Below are 27,496 nucleotides of genomic sequence, written 5' to 3'. Positions count from 1 at the left end.
TCACTCTCACCCCATTCACTTCAGCCTCCCACACCCTTTTCGTCAGACGTTCCTCACCCATTCTTACCATATGCCCATACCAACTCGGCACTCTCTGATCCACCCTTTCAGACAGCTTTCTCTTCACTTCCGTACTCTGCCTCACGTCCTCATTTTTCACTCTCTCCATTCTCGTTACACCTACCATACTCCTCAGGCACCTCATCCCAAACACATCCAACCTCTTCCTCTCGTCCTGTCTCACATTCCACGTTTCGGCCCCATACAGAGCTGTGGGCACAACTACTCCCTCATACACCTTCTCTTTGCATTCATCCCTAATGCTAGGTTTCTCAATACACTTTTTATTCCACCCATACATTTACTTGCTTCTTTCACTCGGTTTCCAATCTCCACACCCCCTCTCCCACTTACTGCTACATGCGACCCCAGAAACTTGAAGCTCTCAACTTCCTCCAGCAGGTCCCCATTCAGCCTCGCATTCATTCTGCCACCATCAGCATCCCTTACACATCTCATAACCTTGCTTTTTCCCACATTCACTCTCAACTTTCTTCTTTCACACACTCTGCGAAACTCTGTCACCAGCTTTCGTAGGCCCTCCTCACACTCCGCCACAAGGGCAGTGTCATCCGCAAATAACAACTGTCTTATCTTCCACTCCTTTTCATTTTCACTCACCAGTACCAAGCCCTCACCTTGCACTCTTGCATTCATTTCCCTCACTACTCCATCCATGTACACGTTAAACAGCCACGGTGACATCACACAACCTTGCCGCAACCCCACATTCACCTCGAACCAATCTCTCTCACCTTTACCAACTCTCAAATATGCCCTACTATTTCTATAAAAGCTTTTCACTGCAGCTAATAACCTACCTACTATTCCATACATCCGCATTACACTCCATAAAGCCTCCTTATCAACTCTATCATAAGCTTTCTCCAGGTCTATAAGGGCCAAGAGCACTTCTTTATCTTTACCTAAATACTTCTCACACCTGCCTTACCGCAAACATCTGATCAATGCACCCTCTGCCGCTTCTAAACCCACACTGCTCCTCACCAATCATACACTCTGTCCCCCATCGGACCTATCAATCAATACTCTCCCATACACCTTGCCAACCACGCTCAACAAACTGATACCCCTAAAACTAAGACACTCATACTTATCACCTTTACCTTTAAACAGTGGCACTACACATGCACTTTTCCACTCCAAGGGGACGGCCCCCTCTCTGAAACACACGTTGAACAGCCTCACCAACCACTCCACAATCCCGATTCCACCTTTTTTCAGACGTTCTCCATGACACCCATCCAACCCTGGGGTTTTTCCCGCTTTCATTTTCCCTAACGCCACTTGCACCTCCTCTCTTGTGTGATGCTCCTTTCATTCTCCTCACCCATCACAGTTACTCTCCTAGCATCCCCCACAGCCACTATCACTGCCTCTCTCTCATCTTCCACATTCAACAATTCTTTAAAATATTCAGCCCATTTTCTTCTCACCTCACTCTCATTGTAAAGGCTTACAGATTGCGAGAACTACGTTCGCCTCCAATGCCGAAGGTTCAAGATAGAAAATGATAGGTATATCAGGAAGTGGGAAGGCAAACACTTGCTAACTTAACAATAGGTTTATTAAATAACAAGTTAATAACACTAACATACCTCCTCCAACACGTACAGTTATCTAAACGTCTAGCATCCTCTCCACACAAATGCTACTACCTAAATAGTAATCACATTACAGGCAGCTAAGAAAAGAGCACGAATAAACACGAGAGAGGAATGATAGAGAAGGTTAGACTTACCTGGTGCAGAGTCGTATACACGGAAGTCAATCAGGACAACCAAGGAAGCACTGTGCACACAATCACCACAGAGGTGTAACAAACATCAACAATGAACTCCCCCAAACACGTAACACTGATATAACCGTCTATTAAACCTCACCATAGTAGTTCAAGTATAGCAACAACACAGCCTTTAGGCCAACACTGTGGGAAGGTTAAAATAGAACAAGGTTAAAGATCACCTGGTGTGGGGTCGTGACAGTAGCACAGATGTAACTAAGCACAGCCCAAGACGAGACCAGAGGCGGCAGGATAAGAGTTCCGTCCCCTCTCTATACAGCGGCTTGAACAGGCAGAGAGAGAATCACTTCAGCCCACGAAAAATTATGTATTCTAAAGGAGGACCTCAGCTCAGAGTAGTGTGGATGTATGTTGCCGGCAGAAGGCTGGAGGTCACTGAGGATATCAACAACCCGAGATCAGACAACACCACCGATTCTCCTCGCGGGTTCGAAGCGTGCATCGGCAATTCACGTGAAGCATCACGCGTGGATAAGTGGTAGTTACGGTGGCGTGATATTCCTACGCACACGGAAACACACACAGACACACACACACACATACACACACACACAAAGTTATGTGAGGGTTGCCGGCGGCCCTTACACTCATCTACCAGCAGCCTCCCATCTGCTCCTTTCACCTTTTCCTCTCTACCAGATTCGCCCCCTCGCACCTTTTTCACCTTACAAAACATCTTATTCCTTTCAAAATCCTCAGATAAACTTCTGCCCCACCGCTCATCCGCTCTCCTTTTCGCACGTCTCGCTTTGCGTTTCACTTCCACTCTCTTCCTTTTATACTTCTCATATGCCTCAGCTGTTCCTCTTTGCAGCCATTCTTCATATGCTCTCCTCTTCTCCCCCACTGCCATTCTCATCTCCTCATCCCACCACTCACTCCCTTTCCTCCTGCTTCCCCCCATACGCCTCATCCCACACACCTCTTTTGCGCACTTTAGAACTCCTTCCCTAAATATCAGCCACTCTTCTTCCACCCCATCCTCCTCTTTCTCATTTACTGCTTTCCACATCAACTTGACTTTCTCCTGATACTCTCTTTCTTTTTCTTTCTCATTTAGTTTACTCACTTTCAACACTTTTCTACCTTCTTGCACTCTTCGTCTTCTCCATCTCTCACCCACTCTCAACTTTCCTTCCACCAAATAATGGTCAGATATTCCACCATTCTCTCCCCTCATCACATTTACATCTAACACCCTTCCACTCATCCTCTTGCTTACAACTATGTAATCCATCAGCGCTCTATCTACCACTCTGCCTCCATATACTCTGACCCATGTATGTATACTTATGCACATCCTTCTTCTTAAACCATGTATTCATCACTGCCAGTTCCCTCTCCATGCACACCATAATTCCCAGTTACTCCATCCGCTGGCTCCTCACCAACTCTAGCATTCACATCCCCCGTCATCACTTCATTGACATTTCTTCCCATTCTTTCCACACATTCATTTAACTCACTCCAAAACTCTTCTTTCTCTTGGTCAGTTCTCTCACTACCTGGGCCATACACACTCACAAACACCCATATCTCACATCCTATCTTCATTTTCACCCACATCATCCTAGAGGAAACTTCCTTCCACTCTACCACACACTCATTCATCTCCTCACTCACTGAGAGCCACTTTCTCCCTACCATGCCCACTCTCCACTCCTGCCGTTCTCCCCACCACATTTCTAAATCTAACCTCACCCTTCCCTTTCAGCCTCGTTTCAGTCAGTGCTAGCACATCCATCATTCTTCGCACAAATAAGCTACCTATCTCTTCTCATTAACTTACACTCGTTCCACAACCACGCACATTCAGAGACTCAATTACTAGGGTTTTGGGAGAACGGGTCGTCCCTTCCCCCCTTTTTCCGCCTCGAGTGTTAGTGGGAACACAAATAGAGGAGGGGGGGATTCCCAGTCCCACCGCTCCCCCCCTTTTAGCCGCCTCTTACGGCACGCAGGGATACGCGGGACGTATTCTTTTCCCCGTCCCAAGGGCAGGGTAACTGAAGTTGAAATGCAAAGTTTTGGAGCCGTCTGATTAATGTAAAATCACTTTGGTTCAAGGACAAACCACCTTGTCTGGACCATGGGGTCTGTGTGGTCTGATTTTATATGTAAATCTATGTAAATCTTAGTTTCAGTGAAACTTTCTTAGTTGCGCTAGACATATCGAAAGCTTTTAATCGAGTCTGGCACAACTCTTTGCTTTCTAAACTGCCTTCATATGGATTCTATCCTTTTCTCTGTTCCTTTATCTCCAGTTTCCTTTCCGGTCGTTCTATCTCTGCTGTGGTAGACGGTCACTGTTCTTTCCCTAAACCTATCAACAGTGGTGTTCCAAAGGGCTCTATCCTATCACCGACTCTCTTCCTGTTTTTCATCAATGATCTTCTTTCCATGACAAACTGTCCTATCCATTCATACGGTAACGACTCACCTCTGCATTTTTCAACTTATTTCAACAGAAGAACCTCTCAGCAGGAATTGCAAGACCCCAGACTGGAGGCTGCTATCATTTCCGATTGGGGTAAAAGGAACCTTGTGTCCTTCAGTGCCTCAAAAACCCAGTTTCTCCACTATCAACTCGACACAATCTTCCAAACACCTATCCCCTATTCTTCGACAACACTCAGTTGTCACCTTCTACAGTCTACACTAAACATCCTCGGTCTATCCTTAGCTCAAAATCTCATTTGGAAACTACACATCTCTCGAACTAAATCAGCTTCCTCGAGGTTGGGCGTTCTGTATCGTCTCCGCTAGTTCTTCTCCCCCGCACATATGCTTTCCATATATTTTTATTATGAGGACCTTGTCCGCCCTCGTATAGAGTATGCATCTCAAGTGTGGGGGGGCTCCACTCACACAGCTCTTTTGGACAGAGTGGAGAAAGGCTCTTCATCTCATCAGCTCCCTTCCTCTTACTGGCACAACTCTGCTTTCTAAACTGCCTTTATACGGACTCTATCCTTCTCTCTGTTCCTTTATCTCCAGTTTCCTTTCCGGTCGTTCTATCTTTGCTGTGGTAGACGGTCACTGTTCTTTCGCTAAACTTATTAACAGTGGTGTTCCTCTCGGATTCTATCCTTCTACTACCTCTACTACCTCTTGAATTCCCCCGCCATGGTGCATCTCTTTCTATCTTCTATGGATATTTTCACGCTGGCTGCTCTTTTGAAATTGCTTACTGCGTGCCTCCCCACTCCCGCGGCCCCGCTGCACACGACTTTCTACTCAAGCTTATCCCTATACTGTCCAAACCCCTTATGCAAGAGTTAACCAGCATCTCCATCCTTTCATCCCCTTCACTGGTAAACTCTGGAACAGCCTTCCTTTGTCTGTATTTCCTCCTGCCTATGACTTGACCTCTTTCAAGAAGAGTGTATTAAGACACCTTTCCATCCGAAATTGACCTCTCTTTTGGCCACTCTATACTTTTCGCTTTGTGGGAGCAACAGTTAGCGGGTTTTTTTTTCTGCATTTTTATTATTGCCCTTGAGTTGCTCTCTGTGCTGTAAAAAAAAATCTTAAGCTCCATTCCTCTATAAACACTTGCCGGCGCCACAACGGGCTGGGGCCGACCATCAGACCTCACCAAGAAAGCTTACCGGAGCCATAGGGAGAAAAAAAAAATTAACAACCTTCAAGATAGAATGCTGAACACCCTTAATTTCTGCAATATTTTTAATACCCAAAGTTTTTCAGCGTTGTTTTCCCAGATATGTTTACGAATTGTTAAGGGACAAGCGAACATAAATTTCAATTTCTTGTTGCTCTTCTTCTCGCAGTCGACCACAGCAGAGTGGCGCTTCCCTTGCTGGAGGGAGATCCTTCCTCGGACTACATCAACGCCAACTACATAACGGTGAGCAACTACCTTATAAACCTCTCTCCAGGTGATCCTTAGGGATACACCATTCCCCATTATTGCTTATGTGCGGCAATGATAGGTAGCATGTACAATACGTTGTAGTGTGCTGCAATGTATAGAGACTGCACGACATGATGCTGCTTAGGGTCTTTGAAAATTCTGTTGACATCTGCACCGCGCCACCGGCACAGCCGCCCAAGGCAACTAGAAAGCAACGGGGCGTAACAACGAAGTGTGCAGGGATTGCGATTACTTATTATAATTGCTCTGAACTCGGTACAGCCTAAAAGAATGTACAGTATAACATTTCTGCTCAACCACAAAAATCTTACCTATTCCGTGGGCTCGCAATATCACGGTAAGGATTGTATTACTTAATTAAATAACATACAGAAATTTTAAAAATATAAGTGAAACAACAAACAAACAATAAACAGAGAAGTTCGGTTTGAGAAGTGGAAGAGTGTCAGTAAGAAGAGGGTAGTTGATCAGACGAAGAGCCTTGCATTCCAATCTGTCCCAAACAGCTGTGTGTGTGGAGTCCCCCCACAACAGTACAGTAGTCCATACGAGGGGGGACAAGACCCTTATCTATAGACAGCAAGTACGATGGGGAAAATACTGGTGAAGAGGGTACACAACGTCTAACTTTGAGGAAGCTGATTTAGTAAGTCTATAAGAAATTTCTCTAAGACGCTGAGTTACGGATAGGTCATGAAAAAAAGGGACAATGTTAGCGTAAAATACGGGGGAATAGGCAGAAAAAGGTCGCCCTGTGAGGAAACTGAAGATAAAAGTACAGAAAGATAGAAACCTTAGGAAGGTAGATTGGACAGCAAAGATTTGTGACAGACCCTGTCATTGACTTCGAGATATCTAAGGCAACAGCAAATGTTTCACCGAAACGGCTAAAGAGCGGTTGACAAATTGTCAGTTAGGAAAGCAAGAAGATCAACATTAGAACGCCCCTTGCGGAATTTGTAACTTGTGATCAGAGAAACGGTCATACGTTGATAGCTGCTGAAGAACTTTCCTGTTAAGGATTGTTTCAAACCCTTTTGGAATACAAGAAAGCAAATCTATAGGACGATAGTTTTGAGGGATTAGAGCGGTCACCCTTCTTAAGCAAAAGCTACTTGTAGGCATATTTCCAGAAAGAAGAAAAGGTAGCTGTTGAAATGCAGAGAAGAAAGAATTCGACCAAGCAGGGTGTTAGCAAGGAAGGAGTTTTTGACGAGTCACAGAACAGATTTGGCGCGATATCGGCAGAAATGCAAGAGTTCGAAGGTTCAGGTACCTTTAGTGAGCTGCCTCTATCTCTAACAACACTAGAACAACCGCCTTCCCCCATTCCTCCCTCTCCCTCTTAAAGTTACCCTCTTATTTTTTTAATTTCTCACGCCAGTTACCCGGTACCTCCACCTCCCTCCCCCTCCTCTGACTGCTCCTCACACGTGCATCTCTGCTGGTATCTCCCGCCTCCCTCCCCCTCCCTCCGGGGGTTTCGCGATGGAAAAAAATATGCGGCCTTATAACTAATCATCCACTTGTCAACCAACCTATGTTTTTCTATCTCTGCAGTCCCTTCTCCCTCTAGTGTGTGGGTAGCGAGGTAAAGAAAAAACACGGTAGAATGAATCTCCTACATCGCCAGTCGTTAAAACCCATAAAATTATGGACGCACACAGCGGCTACCGACCACTGGTCACCGTTATTAACAAGCATTTTGATTGTCTTCATGAAAATTATTAGGAAAACATTAGATTTTTGCCACTTACCTGGGTGGCGTGATGCCCGAAATTTACTGTTCACGACTAAAATAGGCTACAGGTGGCGGCGGTTCACTAGTTTAACACTAACTAGCGGCAAGACCTAATTACTTCTTTTCTCACTTTTCCCCCGCCGGTCTTCCCCCCGTCACCCCCTCCTCTCTAGTGAAGGGGTATATTATATACACTCAAGCCGCGTCTTCTCCAACACACGTGACTTATTACCGATTTTCACATCCCCCCCACCTTTGTTTTTCCATCTTCCCCTTATGTACCAATTTTGTTTGTATGTGCGTTTGTGTGAATATTGTCTGTGTAGGTTGACATTTAAGTGTTGGTGTATGTGTGGAACAATGTGTATGAGTGGACAACAAGAGGACATGGACGGACAGTCAGAGATAAACGAGTACAAGAAAAGTTAACAATGAAGACGCGACAAGACAGACAGAGAGACAATGGAAATACACTTAATGAGTTTGCGCTTGCAGCGCTACATTTTCTTAGTGTCACTGAGGGGAAGGAGCACGCAGTTTGAGCGGTGACTGCTACACCAACATCTCTAGTTGAACTGTGATATACCCCATGTACAATGTATAACCCCCCCCCCCTCAAGGGGGACACTCAAGCCGCGGCTTCTCCAGCACAGAGACAGGCGCCCATCCCCAACTCCAATGTCTGCCAAACTGTCCCTCATCACTATGGGATGGGCAGGTACCAGTACCAGTATCGGTACTAACGGTACCAGCTAAACGGTACGGTACCGGTACCAGATTGCTTGGATTTATTTATTAGTTTTATTGATAATTCTTCATGTCCGATTCTTTTTTTTTTTAGGTTGCTAATATATATTGTTATATGTTGTACATCCATAATAACTATACATGCTATTTTTTTATCGAAAAAATAAATATTCACTTCATTCAGAGAGAGAGAGAGAGAGAGAGAGAGAGAGAGAGAGAGAGAGAGCGTATAATAGAAGAAACATCCTAATTAAGGGCAGAAATAAATGAGAGGAAAAAGTTGGGTAGGCGGTGGCCGAACTGGTAGCGTACTGGGCCCACATTCACCGCGTGATGGACGACGCGGGTTCGAATCCCCACGCTATCACTCGGATTTTTCAGTCACCGCCGAGTGGCTTAAAACTACCCACATGCTGTCCTGAAGACCACCCATCAACCCGGACTCTAGAGGAAGCCGTCCAAGCGAATCAAGAACGAGTTCCGGGGGGCAGCATGACCCAATGCAAGATGGCGCCACTATAAACACTCGGCTGCGCCAGAACGGGCTGGGCCGACCATCAGGCTCCACCTGGAAGAAGCCTTGGGCCGACCATCAGGCCCCACCGGGAAGATGCCTACCGGCGCAATAGGCAACAACCTCAAAAAAAAAAAAAAAAAAAAAAAAAAAAAACCCTGTGTGTGTGACACACACACACACACACTGGACTTTTTCCTCTCATTTATTTCTGCCCCTAATTAGGATGTTTCTTCTGTTATACACTCTCTCTCTCTCTCTCTCTCTCTCTCTCTCTCTCTCTCTCTCTCTCTCTCTCTCTCTCTGAATGAAGTGAATATTTATTTTTTCGATAAAAAGTAGCATGTTTGGTTATAATGGATGTACTCGATCATAGTCTAATAACAATATATATATATATATATATATATATATATATATATATATATATATATATATATATATATATATATATATATATATATATATATTAGCAACCTAAAAAAGGAATCGGACATGAAGAATTATCCAGTAAATCCAATAAATAAATCCAAGAATAAAATAATGGAGACGGGAGCTATGATGGAAACGAAAAGCATGACAAAATGGTGGGAACTTGGAAGGCGGTCAGCGAGGCAGTAACTCAGCAGCCAGCACAACATTCAAGGCTTATCGTCTCCACAGGGCCCATGCCGGTACCGCATGGCGACTGGCGAGCGCCGCTCGGCACACGGTACCGGTACCGGGTGCCGAGAAGAATCGATTCAGCCGGTACCGGGTACCGGGATCACTCGGCACTGACCATTGCCACTAGTGCCGGTACCGTTTGGATCTTGGTGACGCTCGGCGGCGCGCGGAACTGGCCAGTCGCCATTTTTTTTTTTTTTTTTACAGCTAAGGAGATAGTTCAAGGGCGTAAAAAGAAAATATATAAAAAAAAGCCCGCTACTTACTGCTCCTGAATAGGGGTCGAAGGAGTGTCCAAAAAGGGAGGTCAATTTCGGGAGGAGAGGTGTCCTGATACCCTCCTTTGAAAGAGTACAAGTCGTAGCCAGGAGGAAATACAGATGAAGGAAGATTGTTCCAGATTTTACCAGTGTGAGGAGTGAAAGAGTGAAGATGCTGGTTGACTCTTGCATAAGGGATTTGGACAGTATAGGGATGAGCATGAGTAGAAAGTCGTGTGCAGCGGGGCCGCGGGAAGGGGGGAGGCATGCAGTTAGCAAGTTCAGAAGATCAGTCTGCATGAAAATATCGATAGAAGATAGAAAGAGAGGTAACATATGGCGGCGGAATTTGAGAGGTAGAAGACTATCAGTATGAGGAGGAGAGCTGATGAGACGAAGAGCCTTTGACTCCACTCTGTCAAGGAGAGCTGTGTGAGTGGAGCCCCCCCCACACATGAGATGCATACTTCATACGAGGGCGGACAAGGCCCCTGTATATGGATAGTAACTGTGCGGGGGAGAAGAACTGGCGGAGACGGTACAGAACGCCCAGCCTCGAGGAAGCTGATTTAGTAAGAGATGAGATATGAAGTTTCCAGTTGAGATTTTGAGTTAAGGATAGACCGAGGATGTTTAGTGTTGAAGAAGGTGATAGCTGGGTGTTATCAAAGAATAGGGGATAGTTGTTTGGAAGATTGTGTCGAGTGGATAGATAGAGAAACTGTGTTTTTGAGGCGTCGAAGGACACCAGGTTCCTCTTGCCCCAATCGAAAATAATAGTAAGGTCTGAGGCTAAGCGTTCTGTTGCCTCCAGCGGTACCGGTATGAGCCCTGTGGAGACGATAAGCTTTTAATGTTGTGCTGGCTGCTGAGTCACTGCCTCGCTGACCGTCTTCCCAAGGTCCCACCATTTTGTCCTGCTTTTCGTTACCATCATAGCTCCCGTCTCCATGATTTTATTATTGGATTTATTGGATGATTCTTTATGTCCGAATCTTTTTTTTAGGATACTAATATATATTGTTATTGTTATTAGACTATGAGTACATCCTTAATAACTACGTATACATGTGCTCTTCTTTTTATCGAAAAAAATATTCACTTCATTCAGGAGAGAGAGAGAGAGAGAGAGAGAGAGAGAGAGAGAGAGAGAGAGAGAGAGAGAGTTTTCCTTACAGAAAATTTATTTAGGAATTTCATCAGACGGTATTAAGATAAAGAAAACTCTTTTGGGTACCGGTACCGGTACCGGTACTAACGGTACCTGCCCATCCCTACTCATCACACCCACACACGTCCACACTTACTACTCCCGTACCTTCCTACATCGTGTTTCCCTATTTCTCATTCTTGTAACGAGTAACCGAGGAAGATTCCGTAGCTTTAGTCACTTTTATCCCCTAGTCAGCCTTGTGAGTCAGAAGGCAAAGTGTTAAGTTCCTATGTAAGGCCAGTGAGTCAGGATTGTTCTTTTTTTTTTTTTTTTTTTTTTTTTTACAACAAAAGAGTATATGCGGCCTCAAGGGCAACCAAAACAGTGTATAAAAAAAAGCCCGCTACTTGCCGTTCCCAACATCAGAAATAGTAGAGTGGCCAAAATAGAAGTCAATTTCAGGTGGAGAGGTGTCTTCATACACTCTTCTTGATAGAGGACAAGTCATAGGCAGGAGGAAATACAGATAAAGGAAGGCTGTTCCAGAGTTTACCGGTGTAGGGGATGAAGGAGTGAAGATGCTGGTTAACTCTTGCATAAGGGGTTTGGATAGTATAGGAATGAGCATGAGTAGAAAGTCGTGTGCAGCGGGGCCGCGGGAGGGGGGGGGAGGCATGCAGTTAGCAAGTTCAGAAGAGCAGTCAGCGTGAAAATATCGATAGAAGATAGAGAGGCAACATGGCGGCGGAATTTAAGAGGTAAAAGATTATCGGTAAGAGGAGGAGAGCTGATGAGACGAAGAGCCTAAGGCCTGTACCAAGAGTCACGAAGGTTTAGCGACGAAGATCGAAGGGAAGGACGGTGCGTACTAGCATTTTTGGAACGAAGGTCTGCGGGGGAGACGAAGGGAAGGCAAGGTCTACCCCGTGTCTTCCCTCAGACCTTCGAGGAAAAATATGTTTATTTTCCAAATTTGGCGTGGCAAATAGTTGCGGTTCAGTTAAAACAACCTGAGAAAATATTTTCTCTAATTGGAAAGTCGTACATTATAGATGCAGCGAATATGTTTGTGTTGTTTACAACAACAGCATGCGCCTTCAAAGCACAGAGGTACCAGCCAGGCGGGAACCTTCGTGGCTCATTCTCCAACGATCTATGGCTTTTCAAATTCTTTCTCATTTCAGTTAAGACATCTGGCTCTGCAAGTGCAAACAAAGGGTATCTTAATAACTTATATCATGTAAATAACGAATATTAATGGAAAAAAACATGAAATCATAAATAATAACTGTTGAATGCAATGCTAGGCTATTTAGAATATTAGGCTAACCATGTTATTTATACATGCAACATCAAAATTCCTTATGTATAGACACTTGCAGAGTCGTATGTCACTTTATATCCCTTAATGAGATGAAATATGAGTATCTGAAAGGCTAATGATCGTTCGAGTATGATCAAACTATAGGCCTACTGTTTGATATAGAAGTTGTTTCTTCGTGTCCTTGTATGGTATATTATCGATGCAAATCTTCTGTTTGCGGTTCATATATGATGGTTTGAGGATTTTTTGTAAACACAAACATTCAAATGTATCACTGAAAATAAAGATAATCTTCACGCAATCACAAACTCACAATGCGCAGGTGCCACATCTACGTTCACGAGTGGACAGACGGAATGAAACGGACAATATTATGGCTGTAATAGCACCATGGAGGTATTATACCTCCCTGAATAGCACTGTGTGTTTGTATGTCTGTGCATGCATCATATCTGGTAGGTGAAAAGTAGGCTGCAGTGCGTGTATGTGCATTTACCTTCCCGAGGGACTTGTGGTAAAGACTGAAGGCACGGTCTGAGACCGTGCCTACACTGTCGAAGGGAAGATACGCGGCTCGACCTTCATGACTCTTGGTACGGACCTTAGGGCCGCTTTCACAGTCGTTTTGTTTGTTTTGATCGTTACCAATGGCGCCGATCGACGCTATAGTTTTCCACGTGAAACTGGCCTATGGGGTAGTGGCGGCTGCAGACGAAGCGAGAGATGTTGAGAGTGTGTGCTAAGGTGCGGGGCTAGGCTAACCCCGCAGCCGCCACTACCCCATCAGCCAGTTATACGTGGAAATATTATAACGGCGATCGCCGCAATTGGTAACGATCAAAATAAACAAATGACTGTGAAAGCGGCCCTTAGACTCCACTCTGTCCAGGAGAGCTGTGAGTGGAGCCCCCCCACACGTGAGATGCATACTCCATACGAACTGAGTCCACACGAGACTCAGTGCTCTAGCGTCGAGGCTCAACTCTCCGAGATTTTTGTTCAAGGAGTTTCAGGTGTATTTTTCGTCCTGTTGGACAATTTGTGTTATGTAGTGCCTCCACCAAGGACCGCACGTAACCTTACGTTATGTTGTTAAGAAGAAAGTATACTAACCTGAGCAAGTATTTTTTCTTGTGAATCCCGGTCTATATAAGTGTGCAGACATCACTTGCTCCAATACTCTTATTCTTTTATTAATGAATATATGCTACTACTCCCACATTGAGTAGTAATTCCCCTCACATCATATCAGTTGCGAGGGTTGACACGGTTGCTTAAGTCTGGAGGGTGAGCGAGAAGTGCGTGCCTCACGTTCTCTCCTCCTGGGGCGTTTCATGCTCCTCCCCGCGACCTAAAAATTAACTTTCATTATCGTTGTGTCCTCCTTCCTCTCCTTTCATTTTATTTCTCTCCACGAAGCTGGGAAAAAATTCCTAGATCGTGGAGTGGTGGCAGCCTACCCATGATCAGCCCCAGAGTATTGTCAATTTTCGAACACCCTCCGGTTCTCCTTCACCCTTAGTATACCTCCCATTTTTCTTTTGTATCGGCCCCCTAAAACTGCAGGATCCACATACTTTGTAATTATCACTGATTATATTATTTTTTTTTATCATGAATATTACTATTCACTATATTTATTTTTGTTGTAATAAGTGCGCCTACAAGCCACCCTTCCTTCACCTCAGGACGCTCGTGGGAGGCAGCTGTTCGTGGCCTGCCAGGGCCCAACAGCCAGCACGGTGGGGGACTTTTGGCGGCTAGTGTGGCACGTCGGTGCCACGGTGGTGGTCATGCTTACTAACTTACGGGAAAAGGGAAAGGTGAGTAAGCTACTTGGTTGAGAGAGAGAGAGAGAGAGAGAGAGAGAGAGAGAGAGAGAGAGAGAGAGAGAGAGAGAGAGAGAGAGAGATTTATCTGCAAGTATTTCCATTTATTATCTCCTGCTGACTAACCTAAGTGAGGCTGAAGGAATTCGTAGCTTAGTTTTCCAGTGATTTTGAAATATTTTCATGGCGCTGCAAAACGCATTTAACATGGAGCCGAAAAATATAAATAGATGAAAAAAATATTGACTATTATGTATAAAAGAAATCAATTGGAAAAAAAGTAAAAAACTTATAAGATGAAAGTATAATAAAGAAACAAATGGAAAAATCCACAATGATATATAAAAAAAAAAATATTGAGAGCAATGATAAAAATAATCAAATATATAAAAATGAAAATTAGAAGTTGAGAAAACTTAGCTTCGAGTGATGTATTCTAAAGTACAGGAGACTTCGCAGTGTTATGATTTCCACGTACTATAAAATTATTGATTCCAAATAAATTCCTAACAAGTTATTTTTTTGAAGAATATGTATATGGCATTCAGTACTTTGACAAGCTTGCCCTGGCCAACCAATCACCCCCATCCCCTTTTCCTGGGGACTGCTAAGGTGGTGCAAATGAGAGACAAGCTCTTTGAGAAAGGCCCGGGTTAACCTCAGGCAGGCTCTCCGTGTGGTTGCCTGGAACATCCTGAACCTCGCAGAGGATCATCGACTACCCCATTTGTTCGATGACCTCTGGGGTTGAGGCTGGATATAGTGTGGCACACCGAGACGAGGAGACCTGGCAATGGAGAGATCAGTAGTGGGGGTTATACATCCTACTAGTCTGGTCAAAGCGGTGGCGCTCGTTTCAGAGTAGTTATATCAATTTCTAGCCGACTGCAATTTTCTGTTGTTGGGGTTATTCCGTTTGATGAGCGTATGATGCTTGTGAGGTTGAAGTATATCCTGAGCTTTATATTTCTTAATGCAGTATACGCCCCTACCGAGATGTATGGACCTGACGAGAAAGAGACGTTCTATGCCAAGCTCGACTCAATGTTCGATTCGGGTCAACCATTGCTACCCACGAGACACACTCATTGTCTTAGACGCCTTCAATGCATCCACTGGCACAAATATAGCTGACTACGAGCTGTGTTAGTCCCCATTGCTCTGGCAGCAGAAACATAAACAGTAATTTCCTTCCGATCTTTGCAAAGTTCAGAAGGTTGATAATTGCTGGTTTCTGGATTCAGAGACGCGAACATCGCCGCTGCACTCGGTATAGCAATGCTGGCGGTGTGGCAAAGGAGATCGACCACATCCTCGTTAGTACTCGTTGGACAGCCCTTCAGTACTGTAGAGTTTTCTGGGATGCTGAATTCTTAGTGACCGACTACAGACTTCTTGTTGCATAAATAAAAATACACATTAGGTCCAAGAAAATCTCAAGATGCAATCCTCCGGGATTCCATCTTGAGAAAATGAGGGACCAGGCGTCTGGGCAGGAATACCTAGTGGCGGTCTCAATTCAGTTTGAGGTGGATGGTGCCAAGCTGGTGGAGGACTCTGTCACGAAGGACTAAATTCCTTCTTATGAGGGAAAAGGAGAGGTATGTCAGGGGTCTCGCTGAGAACGTTTAGGGTAGTCTTAATGCAAACGTTCTAAAACCTGCCTTCCGAGCTCTGAAGAAGCTCCGCTCCAAATCCACATCCCAGACGAGTACTATCCAAACGGTTGATGGACAATAGTATCAGATGCGGATGGGAATTGGGTAGTTGTTTACGACAGAGACCCCAAGCAGACAGTTCCCTCTTGCTGGTTGGCGATGGCGGCCGTTGGCCCACAAACAAACAAACCTCCATGATCTCTTGCGGATATTGGAGAGGCTGTGAGGAAGGAAGGTGAAGGGTGGACAGGCAATGGGATCTGTGATATCAGCACAGAGAAGCTGAAATTTGGGATATAAGCCATAATCCACGGGCAGTGAGCTCGATGTCAAGATATAGCATGACTGGGAGACTGGGTGTGGCGTCAATAGCAGTTTGGGTGACAGTGTTTTGTCGAGAGTAGAGCTCAGAGTAGTGCTCTACCAATCTCTCCAGCTGCTTCTGTTTTTCTATGATGATCTCGCCAGTGAGGGACCTGAGGGGGCAGTCTTGTTCTGGGTGTGGCCAAGGGCTTTCTTGATGCCGTCGTACATCCTCCGCAGGTCACCGGTGTAGGACGCTCTCTGAATGTCCTTGCATACCTCTAGCCAGTACTGGTTGGCACATCTTCTGGCTGCTGCTTGGACCTGGCTGCGAGCGCTGCGGAGCTGATGAAGATTGCTCTGGCTGGGGTTATCCTTGTATGAGAGGGCTGCTGCTTGCTTTTGGTCAATGAGAAATTGCATGATGTGAGCATTGGCTTCGAACCAGTCATCTGCTTGACGGGTCTTCTTTCTATTGGCTTCGAACCAGTCATCTGACTGACGGGTCTTCTTTCCAAAGGTGTCAGAGGCAGTCTGATAGATGGTGCCTGGAAGTTGGCTCCAATTCTCAGAGCAGGATTCCAGTTGTTGATGTCTTCTGCTGAAGGTGGTGTTGAACCGTTCAGCCAACTCCATGATCTTCATGTTGTTAATGTTGGGTTTCGGTTTGCCTGGGTTTCTAAGAGTGATGGAACTTCTTTGGCTAGGTCTTGATCTTGCAGCATACAAGCGAGTGGTCCGAGTCACAATCTGCGCTATGGTACGTGCGATTGATAAACGCGTTCTGATGGAATTTCTTCGCATAAGGATGAAGTCTAATTGGTGCCAGTGCTTGGAGCGTGGATGACGCCATGAGACTGTGCTGCTGTTTAGTTCTGAAGAAGAAGTTGGAAATGCAGAGACCATGGTAGAAGCACAGTTTGAGCAAGCGTTGGCCGTTCTCATTCATGGAGCCCACGCAAAAGTGTCCGAGGACAGAGGGCCAGGAGTCACAGTCTGATCCCACACGTGCGTTGAAGTCACCAAGAACTATAAGGGTCTCAGAGCTTGGTATGCTGCTGAGAACAGAAGAGAGGGTGTCGTAGAACTCATCTTAGACTTTGGGAAGGGCTTTGAGTGTGGGCCTATAGACTCTGAGCAGGGTGGCTGACCCAGTTTTGGTGTTGAGGCGGAGGCTGAGGACGCGCTCTGTGCCATTGATACCAGGTTTTACTGAGGATAAGAGGCTGTTCTTAAGCAAATCCAATGCCGTGTTCCCGATGGCTGTCTGCAGGCTTGCCTTGCCAGTAGAAAGTATAATCGGTTTGCCTGGGTTTCTAAGAGTGATGGAACTTCTTTGGCTAGGTCTTGATCTTGCAGCATACAAGCGAGTGGTCCGAGTCACAATCTGCGCTATGGTACGTGCGATTGATAAACGCGTTCTGATGGAATTTCTTCGCATAAGGATGAAGTCTAATTGGTGCCAGTGCTTGGAGCGTGGATGACGCCATGAGACTGTGCTGCTGTTTAGTTCTGAAGAAGAAGTTGGAAATGCAGAGACCATGGTAGAAGCACGGTTTGAGCAAGCGTTGGCCGTTCTCATTCATGGAGCCCACGCAAAAGTGTCCGAGGACAGAGGGCCAGGAGTCACAGTCTGATCCCACACGTGCGTTGAAGTCACCAAGAACTATCAGGGTCTCAGAGCTTGGTATGCTGCTGAGAACAGAAGAGAGGGTGTCGTAGAACTCATCTTAGACTTTGGGAAGGGCTTTGAGTGTGGGCCTATAGACTCTGAGCAGGGTGGCTGACCCAGTTTTGGTGTTGAGGCGGAGGCTGAGGACGCGCTCTGTGCCATTGATACCAGGTTTTACTGAGGATAAGAGGCTGTTCTTAAGCAAATCCAATGCCGTGTTCCCGATGGCTGTCTGCAGGCTTGCCTTGCCAGTAGAAAGTATAGTCTCTTTCTCTAAGGGATCCAGATTCAAGCAATCGAGGCTCTTGGAGGGCAGCAACATCGATGTCCAATTTAAGGAGTTTTTTGTTGATAATGACCGTCTTTCTAGTGTCATCAACGTAGGAGAGGTCGTCATGAATGCCAGGAAGCATAGTCCTGACATTCCAGGTTCCCAGTTTGAGGGTTGGGGCCCTTTTTTGTTGCTGAAATGTCTCTGGTGCGTGAGTTGCGGCTAACCGTCCAGATCAGAGATGCTGATCCCCTTGCACCCAAAAAGGATAGGCAAGCCGTGGCGGAACAGCACCTTACTGGCTGGGGGATGCCCAGCTTGGAGCGGGCGATAGCTTTGGGGCAAAAGAATTCTTCCCACTGTCAGAAGAAACCCCTGCCGCCGTACTCTACGCCATTCGAGCATTTGACTTATTACCAGTAAATGTTGCTTCCAGTGTTGATTCCTGCCGCATCGCAGCAGCCGGAGTGTCCTCTCCGGTGTTAAAAGGTGCTCAGAGTCAGAGTCAGAGTGGATGTTTGCCGGGGCAGAAAAGTAGGTGGTCGAGCTGTTGCCCATGTAGAATGACCCCCCTCTCCACGACGCCAGTGGATCCAGGGGAACAGCAAAGCTGTTACGGCTGGGCGCTAACGCCGTCACAGGAAGCTGCCAGAATGAGTAGCGTCTGATAAAACAGGAGGGGAGGGGACAGTAAATTATCCTGATACTTTTCTCACCCTATTCCATACCAGGGTAATGCGGGCTCACACGATGGCGGCGAGGGCGAGAGAGGGCGACGCGCTTGGCTTTCTCTGCAGAGACGTACTCTTGGGTCTATCAAGAAACAGACCCCTAGGAAACTAACCAGATATCTTGGAAATTGAAAAAAAGCCGCCGAGTGCATTACATTAGTTGCATAAGCCACCGCCTCATCAATGTTACCAAAGTCGTTCACAGATTGCTCCTGAGTTTACCACAGTAATCAATGAAAAAATGAAGATGCTGGAGTGGAGTAGTGTGTTTCAACGAATATATGCAAGATATTTTAACGGATGAAGGACTTGCTGTATGCAAAAAAATAATCCTGCTGCAAAAGTTAGAAGACTGATATAAACTGCTGCACTGATCATTCGAAATGACGGACGACTCAAGCGGCAAACATGTTGGGGGACAAAGGATAAGGGCGCACTAACCCGCCCTCAGAGTTTGTCGTGCTCAGTGAAATGAGGGATTAATCAGGAAGAGGGAACGAAGGATACAGCTCTGGCTGGTTGAGTGCGTTGCATTACTGATCGAGACAGGCTAAGTTTACAGTTAGAAAAAAATATCAATACAACAACAGTGAGCCGGAGTTCAAAACGTTGAATACAGTAAGTTGATGAGACAAAAAACTTTGGCTTTACTCTGTCTATAATAGCTGTGTGTGTGGAAACTCACCACGTAGGAGATGATTGTCCCATTTAAGGGAGAATAAGGTCTTTGTTTATATTTTTTACGTCTCGCCTAAGTGCCGGTAGTTTTTTTTAGCAGAAAGGGAAGCAATTAAAGGAAAAATAAAAGCCAGCTGGGCACCGTTCCAGTTAAAGCAAAAATGAATGGTTGCCTGAAAAGTGGTCAATTTCTACAGGAGAGGTGTCTTGGTACTCTCTTATTGAAAGAGTTCAGGTCGTATGCAGGAGGAAATACAAAAGGATTAATGTTGTTCCATAGTTTACCAGAAGGGATGAAATACTGAAGATGCTGTTTAGCTCGTGCATAAGTGATTTGAATAGAAGAAGGATGAGCACCGCAACATAAAGTTAGCAAGTTCAGAAGAGCAGTTAACATGAAAATAACGATAGAAGATAGAAAGAGATACATAATTGCGGCGGAATTTAAGAGGTTATGACTGCCTAGCAGAGGACAAATGTGATGCATTCTCCAGATGAGGCGGACAAGGCCCTTGTATGACAGCATCTGAGAAGGGGAAAAGATCTGGTGAAGACGTTCTGATCGCCTAACTTCGAGAAAGGAGCCTGGTGGTTGGCCCCAGCCTGTTATGACGCTGGCAAATGTTTCTAGTGGCACCGTCTTGCTTGGCTACTGGAGCCCATTTTTAATCCACTTTTCAGATAAAATCTAGATTCCGGGTTGATGGGTGGTCTTTAGGCCAGCATGTGAGTAGTCTTAGGCCCCTCAGCGATGACTGAAAATTGTCAGCTCGTAGCGGCGTATCCTCTGGGACGCCGAGCCCGCATGCGGACAACCGAGCTACTGAAGGAGATGATAAAGAACGCCAAATCTCGAGTAACCAGATTTAGCAAATGATCAGATAAACAGGCCATATACTATTAATGTTTAGTGCATAAGAAGGGGGCAGCTGAGTGTTATCGAAGAAGAGGAGATAGGTGTTTGGAAGACTGTGTCGAGTTGACAGGTGGAGCAGTTGAGTTTTGGAGGCATTGAAGGACACCATATTTCTTTTCCCTATTTCAGGAATGCCAGGGTCATAGGTTAAGTGTTCCGTAGCGCCTAGTTTTGAGTTGTGTATTTTCTACTGACAAGGTTTTTTGTTAACAGATGGTGAATAATGCAAAGTAGAGTCATCGATGTAGGAGTAGATAGAAGAGTTTGTTTTGGAAAGTAAATCATCAGTGAACAGTAATAGTAGATAATGATATATAAAACAGAGCCCTGCGTAACACTACATACTGTTGATTGGTTTAGGGGAAGAAGTGACCGCCTATCAGGACAGAGATAGATCTTCCTGAAAAGAAACTGAGGATAAAAAGCACATAGAATCCGCAAGAGGGTGGTTTGTGCCAGACTTTGTCAAAAGCTATCGAGATTTCTACACGATGTCTATTCGAGTATAATAATCTTATCTGTGATCTCGCAGGAGCAATGCACTCTGTACTGGCCGACGTCCGAGGAGCCGAGGATTACTACCGGGGGCGTAACAGTAAGTAGACGAGGCGAGGCGGGCAGCGACGACCTAAGAGTGAGGAAATTTGTTTTGCACAAGGTGAGTGGTTCATGTTATCATGTTGGACAAGTGTGGACATAAAAAAGAGATAATGATAAGTCAAATATTAAATATATAATTACCGGGTAGATAAGATTAAAAAAATGAGAATAATAATATCGCTCCTGGTTTTAATAGTAGAGCCGATGTAAGTATTTGTAATAATAACTACTAAAGGCATATGAAAACATAAATCAGATATACGCAAAACGAAAATATATTAATTGTAGATATGAATGCAGTTTAAAGAGAGGGAGCGGCGGCGACAAGTGAATTTTCAAAATCTTTGCATTAAAACAGCTCGTAATTCATCAGATCTTTTTGGTTGTTTGCTATTGTATATTTCCCTCACAACAATGTAGATTTATAGAGGATGTTTGTTGATTTTGTTTATCCTACGGGTAGGGAGAAAATTGAGGCGGAACAGAACTTTCTCCCAGCCAGAGAGCATTCACATACATTTCGCGGACGGGCTATAGCTCACCTAGCTACTCCCTAGTTACCTAACAAAGGTGAAGGTCTTCGGGTGGTTCCCATGACATTCTTGAGGGTAAAAACTCCTGCCCAGGACTAGCAAGGAGAAAACTCATGGAGCTGAAATGTGGCACGAGACCAATGATGGCTGGGGTCAACAGCCCACATTTAGTGTGATGGGTTTTGAGTAAGTGAAGCACTGTAGGTGCATGTGTGTGTAAGTGTTTCACAAAACTTACGGCGACGACCTACGGACGGCATATCTACATGTGCGATTCCGGCGAAACGCCAGAAAGATCTCTTGAGGGTGGGCTATCCCCCGAGGTCGCCTTGCAAGTGCGCGACCCCTAAACCTTTGCTTGATGCGCTTCCCCCTGCGTCGCCGCCACCTGGAACCCTCTACTAACAAGGGCAAACAGGCACCCTTACCTCGACCGAAGCGCTCCTTCCTGACGGTGATGAGGCGAAGTTCCTCCGCGGTGTAGGTCCTGTCCTTTCATGGAGAAACTGGGGCGTCACCCCAGCCAAGATCAACAGAATATACCAGGTTTTTTCAACTTCGAACCAGAGTTCTCCTCTTCTGTGCAGTGAGGTCACCTGCAGCCCCTCAGTCTGCTTCAACTGAAATCACCCCACCAGTCTTTACCTGACCACAGGTGTAGACGCATCTCGTGTCCTCCATTTTCTTTGATTTCGATGGGAGACTTTAGCATAAAGGATCAAGGAACTGAAATAGTCACTCAATTAATGGGCAGGGGTAAGAAAAGACTGGGTAGAAGATGTTGAGGTGTTACAGAGGTTGTCAGGGTGGACAGGAGAACTGTTCAATATAGGATGATAGCGGCGAGTAAGAATATGTCCAGAAATACTTGGATAAGAAGGATCATTATATACACACACACATACACACATGTGTGGTGTGTGAGGTCCTGTCAGTACCCAGAGATCGACAATAATGAGCACTTGCTCACGTCGTGAGGGTAACTGCTGGCGAAAGATAGTCCAACTCGTTATCAGTCCGCTTTTAATTAGACACACACACACACACACACATATATATATATATATATATATATATATATATATATATATATATATATATATATATATATATATATCTATATATATATATATATATATATATATATATATATATATATATATATATATATATATATATATATATATATATATATATATATTTTTTTTTTTTTTTTACGTCGTTGCCTGTTGCGCCGGTAGGCATCTTCCTGGTGGGGCCTGATGGTCGGCCCAAGGCTTCTTCCAGGTGGGGCCTGATGGTCGGCCCAGCCCGTTCTGGCGCAGGCGAGTGTTTATAGTGGCGCCATCTTGCACTGGCTCATGCTGCCCCCCGGAACTCGTTCTTGATTCGCTTGGACGGCTTCCTCTAGAGTCCGGGTTGATGGGTGGTCTTCAGGACAGCATGTGGGTAGTTTTAAGCCACTCGGCGGTGACTGAAAAATCCAAGTGGTAGCATGGGGATTCGAACCCGCGTCGTCCATCACGCGGTGAATGTGGGCCCAGTACGCTACCAGTTCGGCTACCGCCTACCCAATATATATATATATATATATATATATATATATATATATATATATATATATATATATATATATATATATATATATATATATTGTGTTTTTACAACAAAGGAAGCAGCTCAAGGGCACACAAAAAAAGTAAGCAATAATAAAAAAAAAAGCCCGCTACTCGCTGCTCCTAAAAAGAAACAAAAGAGGTGGCCGAAAGCAAGATCAAATACGGGAGGAGAGGTGTCCTGATACCCTCCTCTTGAAAGAGTTCAAGTCGTAGGCAGGAGGAAATACAGATGAAGGAAGATTGTTCCAGAGTTTACCAGCGTGAGGGATGAAAGAGTGAATATGCTGGTTAACTCTTGCATAAGGGTTTGGACAGTATAGGGATGAGCATGAGTAGAAAGTCGAGTGCAGCGGGGCCATGGGAGGGGGAGGCATGAAGTTTTCAAGTTCAGAAGAGCAGTCAGCGTGGAAATATCGATAGAAGATAAAAGAGCAACATTGCGGCGGAATTTAAGAGGTAGAAGACTATCAGTATGAGGAGGAGAGCTGATGAGACGAAGAGCCTTAGCCTCCACTCTGTCCAGAAGAGCTGTGTGAGTGGAGCCCCCCACACATGTGATGCATACTCCATACGAGGGCGGACAAGGCCCCTGTATATGGACAGCAACTGTGCAGGGTAGAAGAACTGGCGGAGACGGTACAAAACGCCCAGCCTCGAGGAAGCTGATTTAGTAAGAGATGAGATATAAAGTTTCCAGTTGAGATTTTGAGTTAAGGATAGACCGAGGATGTTTAGTGTTGAGGAAGATGTTAGCTGGGTGTTGTCAAAGAATAGGGGATAGTTGTTTGGAAGAATGTGTCGAGTGGATAGGTGGAGAAACTGCGTTTTTGAGGCGTTGAAGGACACCAGGTTCTTCTTGCCCCAATCGGAAATAATAGTAAGGTCTGAGGCTAAGCGTTCTGCGGCCTCCAGCCTTGAGTCGTTAAGTTCCTGTAGGGTGGGTCTTCTATTAAAAGAAGTTGAGTAATGCAGAGTGGAATCATCGGCGTAGGAATGGATAGAACAGTTCGTTTTGGAAAGAAGATCATCAATGAACAACAGAAAAAGAGTGGGAGATAGGACAGAACCCTGTGGGACACCACTGTTAATAGATTTAGGGGAAGAACAGTGACCGTCTACCACGGCAGAAATAGAACGGTCAGAAAGGAAACTGGAGATAAAGGTACAGCGAGAAGGATAGAAACCGTAGGAGGGTAGTTTAGAAAGCAAAGATTTGTGCCAGACCCTATCAGAAGCTTTTGATATGTCCAGCGCTATAGCAAAAGTTTCACCGAAACGGCTAAGAGAGGATGACCAAGAGTCAGTTAAGAAGGCTAGGAGATCACCAGTAGAACGCCCCTTGCGGAACCCATACTGGCGATCAGATAGAAGGTCAGAAGTGGAAAGGTGCTTTTGAATCTTCCGGTTAAGGATTGATTCAAAAGCTTTAGATAGACAAGAAAGTAAAGCTATAGGACGGTAGTTTGAGGGATTGGAGCGGTTACCCTTCTTAGGCACAGGCTGTATGAAGGCATACTTCCAGCAAGAAGGAAAGGTAGATGTTGACAGGCAGAGACGAAAGAGTTTGACCAGGCAGTGACAGCACGGAGGCACAGTTTTTAAGGACAATAGGAGATACTCCATCAGGTCCATAAGCCTTCTGAGGATTGAGACCAGAGAGGGCATAGAAAACATCATTTTGAAGAATCTTTATAACAGGCATAAAGGAGTCAGAGGGGGGATGAGTAGGAGAAATATGCCCAGAATCGTCCAGAGTGGAGTTTTTAGAAAAAGTTTGAGAGAAGAGTTCAGCCTTAGAGATAGATGAGACGGCAGTGTTGCCGTCAGGACTGAGGAGTGGAGGGAAAGATGAAGAAGTGAAGTTGGAGGAGATGTTTTTGGCTAGATGCCAGAAGTCACGGGAAGAGTTAAAGAAAGCAAGGTTTTGACATTTTCTATTAATGAAAGAATTTTTGGTCAGTCGGAGAATAGATTTGGCACGATTTCGGGCAGAAATGTAAAGTTCATAATTAGCATTAGTTTGAAGGCTCTGGCACCTTTTGTGAGCTACCTCTCTATCATTGACAGCACGAGAACAAGCGTGATTAAACCAAGGCTTTTTAGCGTGAGGAGTAGAGAAAGAACGAGGAATGTATGCCTCCATTCCAGAGACAATCACCTCTGTGATGCGCTGAGCACACACAGAGGGGTCTCTATCTTGGAAGCAATAATCATTCCACGGGAAATCGGAAAAGTACATCCTCAGGTCGTCCCACCGAGCTGAAGCAAAATGCCAGAAGCATCACCTCTTCGGTGGGTCCAGAGGGTGTACAGGAGCGATAGGACAGGATGCAGAAATAAGATTGTGATCGGAGGAGCCCAACGGAGAGAACAGTTTGACAGAATAAGCAGAAGGGTTTGAGGTAAGGAAGAGGTCTAGAATGTTGGGCCGGTCTCCAAGACGGTCGGGAATACGTGTAGGGTGCTGGACCAACTGCTCTAGGTCGTTGAGGATAGCAAAGTTGTAGGCTTGTTCACCAGGATGGTCAGTGAAAGAGGATGAAAGCCAAAGCTGGTGGTGAACATTGAAATCTCCTAGGATGGAGATTTCAGCGAAGGGAGAGTGGGTCAAGATGTGCTCCACTTTAGAATTCAAATAGTCAAAGAATTTTACATAGTTGGTAGAGTTAGGTGAGAGATAAACAGCACAGATGTATTTAGTAATAGAATGACAATGAAGTCTTAGCCAGATGGTGGAAAATTCAGAAGAGTCAAGGTCGTGGGCACGAGAGCAAGTGATGTCGTTGCGCACGTAGGCGCAACATCCAGCTTTGGATTGAAATTTAGGATAGAGATAGTAGGAGGGAACAGAGTAGAGATTGCTGTCAGTAGCCTCAGAAACCTGTGTTTCAGTAAGGAAGAGAAGGTGAGGTTTAGAGGAGGAGAGATGATGTTCCACAGAATGAAAATTAGAGCGAAGACAGCGAATGTTGCAGAAATTGAGAAGAAAGAGGTTCGAGGAGTTATCAAGACACCTCTTGGGTCGGCAACCAGAAGGGAGTCCTCCCTGGGAATTTGTGGTCCCCCAGGCAGGGACTCGAGGCTTGTGTAGGTGCGCCATTTGAAATTTTAATTTTGGGAAAAGGTGTATATGTTGTGTGAATGTAGTGTGGTGTGGATAAAGAGAGGATCTGTCTTTAGAGCATGCTGAACTACTCTCCAGTGTTGGTGAGACAATAGGAAACAGTTAGTGAGGACATGGGAAGGGTCTTTGGAGGCTTCAGCTCCTTCTCACCTCCCATATATACCTCACCAGGAGTGGCTTGCGCCCGTTTGGTAGGTGTCTTCCGACCTACTCCATATATATATATATATATATATATATATATATATATATATATATATATATATATATATATATATATATATATATATATATATATATATATATATATATATATATATATATATATATATATATATATATATATATATATATATATATATATGAGAGAGACAGACAGACAGACAGACACAGACAGGAAAACTGAAAATGTTTCAGTATCCCATGAAATATCTCGTTTTCTCTATTATTCTCCTCCTGCATTCTCTGTCATACTGTTGCTGACGTCATTATCTGCGCGTGGGAAGACCTGTTATATTCTGTTGACCTTGACCCCAGCAACGTCTTGGCGCTGACGTAAGATTGCTGCTTGCGCGAGTACGTGGAGGCTGCTATCCCTCAACACTGACCTTCTGCTCCGGCAAACCTTCTTCCTGTAGCACAGTCAGCAGCACGGAGAGCTCAAAATCTCTTTTCACCTTTGCTCGTGTAGCTGCAGCAGTATTTGAGACGCCAAGCGTATGTAAGCCCATGTCCGCTACCGGGATCATCTCGCCACCCTCCAGCTATTCCTGCACCGTCAGGAGAGACGAGGAAGGAGGGCAGGCCACCTGGTGAAGGCTTCTTCCTTGGTGGTGGTCCTCTACAATTGCTGCCTGTTGTGCTGGGTCACACAACCCAGTGCTGGCTGGCTCAGGAGAGGGCTGGGTATCGGTCTGAGGGCACTCGTCCTCCTGCGAGTCCAGGAAATCACTGTGACCGAGCTCGGGGGAAGCAAGACGGGCAAGAGCGACCTGGTGTCACTTCTTCGCCTTCTGCATCTTGCCTTCGTAGGCAAGTTGGGTCTCGCGTTCTTTCCTCTGGGCTTCGCATTCACGTATCTTCAGCTTTTAATGACGGACTTCTCGCTGCATCTCATGGCGTATGAAGACAAAACTGCATCCTCTCTTACGGAGGCGAAAGAAGCGTAGGTTATGCGTAGTTGCCCTGCCTGCCTCAGGCGAGTCTGAACATGTGGTCGTTCCCACACAAGGAACGGCGACAGAAAGACAAAAATGCTGTCGTCCAGGCAAGGTAAAACATTCCTGACGTGCACAGCTGCCCCCACACCGACTCCCGTCAGGCGCGACGCAGGACCTTCCCCGTTTTGTCGGCAAGCACAGGGCACCTGTCTCGTCT

At 45.3% G+C, this 27,496-nt stretch overlaps 1 protein-coding gene across 3 annotated transcripts in view; it reads left to right on the top strand.

Moving 5' to 3' along the window:
- Positions 1 to 27,496, top strand: part of LOC126998378 (receptor-type tyrosine-protein phosphatase alpha-like) — a 226,597-nt gene that overhangs the window by 179,951 nt on the left and 19,150 nt on the right. For all 3 annotated transcript variants that reach the window (XM_050859999.1, XM_050859981.1, XM_050859991.1), the window contains 3 exons: positions 5,677 to 5,753; positions 13,874 to 14,008; positions 20,776 to 20,901. In XM_050859999.1, coding sequence (XP_050715956.1) covers positions 5,677 to 5,753; positions 13,874 to 14,008; positions 20,776 to 20,901 — 338 coding nt within the window. The remainder of the gene's footprint in view (positions 1 to 5,676; positions 5,754 to 13,873; positions 14,009 to 20,775; positions 20,902 to 27,496) is intronic.

Source organism: Eriocheir sinensis, chromosome 2 (assembly GCF_024679095.1).
Source record: "Eriocheir sinensis breed Jianghai 21 chromosome 2, ASM2467909v1, whole genome shotgun sequence".
Taxonomy (NCBI): Eukaryota; Metazoa; Arthropoda; class Malacostraca; order Decapoda; family Varunidae; genus Eriocheir; species Eriocheir sinensis.
The sequence above is the reverse complement of the archived record's forward strand: the minus strand, read 5'-3'. Positions and strand labels throughout refer to the sequence as shown.